General features: G+C 53.4%; 1 protein-coding gene across 13 annotated transcripts in view; it reads left to right on the forward strand.

Annotated features, from left to right (window-relative positions):
• The window catches only part of DMTN (dematin actin binding protein), a 57,789-nt gene extending 52,285 nt beyond the window's left edge, over positions 1-5,504 (forward strand). For all 13 annotated transcript variants that reach the window (XM_075601446.1, XM_075601441.1, XM_075601440.1 and 10 more), the window contains 2 exons: positions 971-1,051; positions 1,465-5,504. In XM_075601446.1, coding sequence (XP_075457561.1) covers positions 971-1,051; positions 1,465-1,578 — 195 coding nt within the window. In that variant the 3' untranslated portion in view covers positions 1,579-5,504. The remainder of the gene's footprint in view (positions 1-970; positions 1,052-1,464) is intronic.
• The last annotated feature ends 1,011 nt before the right edge of the window (positions 5,505-6,515 follow it).

Genomic DNA, 6,515 nt, shown 5'->3' on the forward strand with positions numbered 1-6,515 from the left:
TTTAAAGATGGCGTCCCTAGAGAAACTTCTGACAATACGCCTACACATTGACGCTGCATCACTGGAATCGCTGCAGCCAGCTCTGAGTTTAAAGATATTTTTAAGGGGGGTGCAACTTTAACATGGTGCCCCCTATATACCACCCATCATATTTTTCTACATGCCCCCCTTGATCCCCTCTAAATGTCTTCCCTTGCATCCCCACTATAAATGTTTTCTGCTTCCTGAATTCAGATCCCCCCTCCCCCCCCCCCCCCCAGTGACTCCAACAACTTTCTACACCCTACCCAGGGAGACCCGTCCTACGATTAACCCTGATCCATAGACACTCTCCTTTGAGAGACTCAGTCTCACCCCTCCCACCCCCCCTTTCGAGGACTCAGTCCTTCCCCCCTCCCCCTGCTTTTTCAGGAATAGTTTCCCCCCTCCCCTCTCTAGGACTTGGTCTCTCACAAGAACTTGGCCACCCACCTATTCCTGGACTCAGTATCCCCCCCCCCCTACCCCCAGGATTCAGTTCCCCCCCCCCCTCCAGGATTCAGTTCTCCCCCCCCCCCCTCCAGGATTCAGTTCCACCTCACCTCCAGGATTCAGCCTCCCCCCCACCTTTCCAGGATGCAGTCCCCCTCCCCCTCTCAAGGATTCAGTCCCCCCCCCCCTCTCCAGAATTCAGTAGCCCCCTCTCCAGGATTGACTCCTCCCAAATCCAGGATTCACCCCCATCTCACCAGGACTCAGTCTTCCCCCCTTCCCCCCTGGCTCAGTCTTCTGCCCCCTTCTCCAGGACTCGGTCCGTCCCCCCCCTCCCACCACTCCTCTTTAGGAATCCATCTCCCCATTCTAGAACTCAGCCCCTCCTCCCCAGAACTCACCCCCTCCCAGAACTCACCCCCCTCCCAGAACTCATCCACCCCTCCCCAGAACTCAGTAACCCCCCTCTCGCACCCCAGTGACCTCCCCATTCTTACAGGTATTCCCATATGAAATGCTGATTGTGACAAACAGGGGGCGCCAGAAACTGCCTCCAGGGGTGCACAAGACCCAGTTGGAGGTAAGTGGGGGGCACATGGGATGGCTGGGGGGCGTTGGTGAGAAGATGTCAACTCATTGCTGCTGTGTTCCTCTTTCTTTCCATCTTTCTCATTCACTCTCCCTCTCATTGCCCCTCATCTCCCTCCCTATCTATTGCTCTTCCTGCTCCCTGTATTCACTCCCCCCCCCCCATATTTCCCTTCTCTTTCCCTTTTCGCTCTCTCGCCCTCTCTCCTGATTTCCTCTGCCATCATCTCCCACCCTGTCTCCCTCTCTCTTTCTGTATCTCCTTCCCTCTTTTGCTCTACCCATGTGCCCTCCCCCCCCCCCCATTTTTTTCCCCCTCTCCCCATCTCTGTGTCTCCCTCTCTCCCATCCGTTTCTTTCCCTGTGAATCTCCCCTCTGTGGCTGCCCCCCTCCACCCCCCTCAGAGGTACCTCTCCCCAGATGAGTTCCTGCGTCTCTTCTCCATGCCTCTGGATGACTTTGTGAAGCTGCCCCTGTGGAGGAGGAACGAACTGAAGAGGAAGCTGCTTCTGTTCTAATCTGCGGGGCAATAGCTGCCCCTTCATCGCTAGTTGAAGAAGAGGATGAAGGGGCAAATCCAGGGGATGCAGCCCGAGGGGGGTGGGGGGGGGGGGGTTGAGAGTTGGAGTGACCTGTGTGTCTGCCATTGAATGACCTCAAAGCCTTTATCAGCCCCACACCAGGCCAGCACACACCATACACACAGACTTCTGTAGGGTTTACATATTACACACTTCAGTTATGCCACTGACTTTAATAGGATCACACTCTGACAACACTTACCTCCTAAACATCTCTGTGTACCCCCATTGTACCGCGCCACATCATATGTTTGCGCTTTACAAATAAACAATAATAGACATCAATAGGATCAGCCTCTTACATACATCAGATACTCTACAGAATAGGATCCCCATAACACACAACATTTATCCTATAGATCAGTGTTTCCCAGCCATTTCACACTGTGCACACCCCCTGCTGTAAAACATTTCATATGAATAAATCTCATTGCCTACTCACCAGACTATTGCTAACTATCAAAACTGTTTGACCGATCCCAGGGCAGTGTAGTGCCTGAGCTGGTAGGGGAACACACGTTTAATACGACCCCAAACTGGACCCTCAGTGTGTGCAAAACGCATGGGTGGTATAGCTGTCAATTACAGAGGGAGCTTCCAAAGTCATGCCCCACAATGCCTTGCTGCTGTGGATACAAAGCATCGTGGGTAGTGACTTTAGAATCTCCTGCTGTAATTGACATCTATATACGGTGACTATATTTGTCCCGGCAAAAACCGGTACAAATGTTGCGCAGTCGCACTTGTGAAAGCGCATGCATGCGCGAACGGCGAGCACCGACTGCGCATGCGTGATGTGCAAGCGCATAAGCGACCGGCAAGCGCTCATCCGTTCACGCATACGCAGCCAGGGCTCGCTGTTATGTAATGGCGAGCACCGACTGCGAATGCGTGAGCAGTGAGCACCATCTGCCCATGCGCGATGAGCGCTTTCCGGTCGCTTATGCGCTTGCGCGATCGGCACTTCCCGACCACTTGTCCGCCTGCGCGATCGGAGCTTGCCGGGCGCAAATGCGTGGCTGGCAAGCACCGATAACGCATGCGCTTCCGGCGCCAATAGAAAACCGAGACAGTGGCCCAAAAAGTCGGGACAGAGGCCTAAAAACCGGGACGTCTGGTCACCCTACATCTATACCCTCCACGCTGAGGTGCAGTGTGGGGCCTCACCAAGTTGGGAATCACTGCTATAGCCTAACATAGGAGGAGTGGCTCAGCGAGTGAAAACCAATGATGCCGAGTTTGAAGCAGGGAAGCTTGGTTCAAATCCCGGTTCAAATCCCGGTGTCAGCTCCTTGGGTAAGTCACTTTGTCTCCCTGTGCCTCAGGCAACAAAATAATATTGATTGTAAGCTCTGAGGAGTAGGGACTCGTGCCTGCAAAAATGATTCTATGTACAGCACTGTGTACACTGTCAGTGCTATACAAGGGGGGGGGGGGGGAACTATGATTATTATTATAGGATCAGCCTCTTAAACCAGTTACCCTATAGACTTGAACAAGATCAGCCTCTTAAAAGTCAGTGTCAAACTCTTACATACATAAACTGCCCCTACACTTCAACAGGATTACCCTCCCGCACACATCTGCTACACAAAAGGTTTACCCCTTTAAACAGATTACCCCAGAGACTTTAGTAGGATCACTCTTGTACGCATCAGTTATACCACAGATATGTATAGGATCAGTCTCTAACACACATCAGCCACCACATAGCTATCAGTAGGGTCACCCTCTTACACGCATCAGTTACCCTATATATTTGGTCAGGACATTATATCAGAATTAGTGCGTCGGGGAGGCGGTGCTATTACCTAATGTTTTAAGCAGCCAGCGCTGCGTGTGTGTTTAATGGGTGAATGCTTTCAGTTAACTGCAACCCCATGATACCTTACTGCCCAAGGGGAAATTGGGCAGGGCAGACCCCACCCCCCAATCCCCCAATTTTCCCAATGGGTTAGTTAAGCAGCCCCCGCCCCTCCTGCTGTGTGTGGTTTGTGACCTGCTGAGGTTTGGTACTTGTACATGCTCCCTCCTTCCCACGTGTTCCCCCTCCCACACACGTCCCCCTCATCTCCCAAACGTGTATCGTCTCCCACACACCTGTAACCCCATCTCCCATGTGTCCCCTCTCCCACACACCTGTAACCCCATCTCCCATGTGTCCCCCCTCCCACACACGTCCCCCTCATCTCCCATGTGTTCCCCCTCCCACACACGTCCCCCTCATCTCCCATGTGTTCCCCCTCCCACACACGTCCCCCTCATCTCCCAAATGTGTATCGTCTCCCACACACCTGTAACCCCATCTCCCATGTGTCCCCTCTCCCACACATCTGTAACCCCATCTCCCATGTGTCCCCTCTCCCACACACCTGTAACCCCATCTCCCATGTGTCCCCTCTCCCACACACCTGTAACCCCATCTCCCATGTGTCCTCTCTCCCACACACCGGTCCCAAACGTGTATCTCATCCACAAAGCTGTAACCCCATCTCCCATGTGTCACCTCCCCCACACACCTGTCACCTGTGTCCCCTCTCCCACACACCTGTCACCCCATCTCCCAGACGTGTATCTCCCACACAAGTCACCCCATCTCCTACTTGTCCCCTCTTCCATACACCTGTCATCTCATCTCCCACTTGTTCCCTCTCTCGCACACTAGTAACCCCATCTCCCACACCTGTAACCCCATCTCCCACACCTGTAATCCCATCTCCCATACACCTGTCACTCCATCTCCCAAGTGTCCCCCTTTCCCACACACCTATAACCCCGTCTCCCAAGTGTCCCCATTTCCCACACACCTGTAACCCCGTCTCCCAAGTGTCCCCTCTCCCACACACCTGTAATCCCATCTCCCACCTGTCACCCCATTTCCCACACACCTGTAACCCTGTCCCCCAAGTGTCCCCTCTCCCACACACCTGTAATCCCATCTCCCACCTGTCACCCCATTTCCCACACACCTGTAACCCCGTCTCCCAAGTGTCCGCTCTCCGACACACCTTTCACCCTGTCACATCTTCCACGTGTCCCCTTTCCCACACGTCCCATTTCCCACACACCTGTTACCCGTCTCCCACATGTCCTATCCCCCACACACCTGTTACCCCGTCTCCCACATGTCCTATCCCCCACACACCTGTTACCCCGTCTCCCACACGTCCTATCCCCCACACACCTGTTACCCCGTCTCCCACATGTCCTATCCCCCACACACCTGTTACCCCGTCTCCCACATGTCCTATCCCCCACACACCTGTTACCCCGTCTCCCACATGTCCTATCCCCCACACATCTGTTACCCCGTCTCCCACATGTCCTATCCCCCACACACCTGTTACCCCGTCTCACACACGGCCCATCTCCCACACACCTGTTACCCCGTCTCCCATACGTCCCATCTCCCACACACCTGTTACCCCGTCTCCCACACGTCCCATCTCCCACACACCTGTTACCCCGTCTCCCACACGTCCCATCTCCCACACACCTGTTACCCCGTCTCCCACACGTCCTATCCCCCACATACCTGTTACCCCGTCTCCCACACGTCCTATCCCCCACACACCTGTCACACCATCTCCCACACGTCCCATCTCCCACACACCTGTTACCCCGTCTCCCACACGTCCTATCCCCCACACACCTGTCACACCATCTCCCACACGTCCCATCTCCCACACACCTGTTACCCCGTCTCCCACACGTATTCTACTATCTCCCACGTGTCCCTCACCTCACACACACTGGCCCCTCCACCCACCAACAACTACCGCGTGTGGAAGCTTTTTTCATTATTTTTTGGCTTCTGATGTATAATTATTATTATTATTATTAATAAAGGTAACTGGATAACCCAGCTGTGCCTTATTACATTGAGCAGTACAGGGCGGCCATCTTTAAACATCCCACAGAACAGTCACATCACCAATATATTTAGAGAGGGGCGTACATAGCATTCAGTCCAATGTGCCATGGTGTGAGGGCCAGATCTTGGGGGTCATGGGCAGTTGTTGGGGCTAATTAGCCCGTGCTTTAGGTACAGGGGTAATTTTCTCATGGGGCAGTTGTTAGTGTACAGAGGTTAATGTTGGGCTCCTGGTGCAGTTGTTAGGGCTTCATGAGGAAGTTCTTTTGGTACAGAGGTAATTGTTGGGGTTCATTGGGCAGTTGTTTGGGGTACAGAGATCATTGTTGATGTTTATATGGAAGTTGGGGTTCATGGGGCAGTTGGGGTACATAGGTCATTGTTGTTGAAATATACAATGGTCAGACAGCACCACTCAAAATTAGCTTATTGTAGAACAGGGGTGCTCAACTCCAGTCCTCAAGCCCCCCTAACAGGTCAGGTTTTAAGGATATTCCAACTTCAGCACAGGTGACTCAATCTGTCCCAGCTTCAGCACAGGTGACTCAATCTGTCCCAGCTTCAGCACAGGTGACTCAATCTGTCCCAGCTTCAGCACAGGTGACTCAATCTGTCCCAGCTTCAGCACAGGTGACTCAATCTGTCCCAGCTTCAGCACAGGTGACTCAATCTGTCCCAGCTTCAGCACAGGTGACTCAATCTGTCCCAGCTTCAGCACAGGTGACTCAATCTGTCCCAGCTTCAGCACAGGTGACTCAATCTGTCCCAGCTTCAGCACAGGTGACTCAATCTGTCCCAGCTTCAGCACAGGTGGCTCAATCTGTCCCAGCTTCAGCACAGGTGGCTCAATCTGTCCCAGCTTCAGCACAGGTGACTCAATATGTCCCAGCTTCAGCACAGGTGGCTCAATCTGTCCCAGCTTCAGCACAGGTGGCTCTGTGGAAGTGGCTTTTCGACTGGGATATCCTGAAAACCTGACCTGTTGGGGGGGGGGGGGGGG

The sequence above is a fragment of the Ascaphus truei genome, chromosome 5, assembly GCF_040206685.1.
Source record: "Ascaphus truei isolate aAscTru1 chromosome 5, aAscTru1.hap1, whole genome shotgun sequence".
Lineage (NCBI taxonomy): Eukaryota > Metazoa > Chordata > Amphibia > Anura > Ascaphidae > Ascaphus > Ascaphus truei.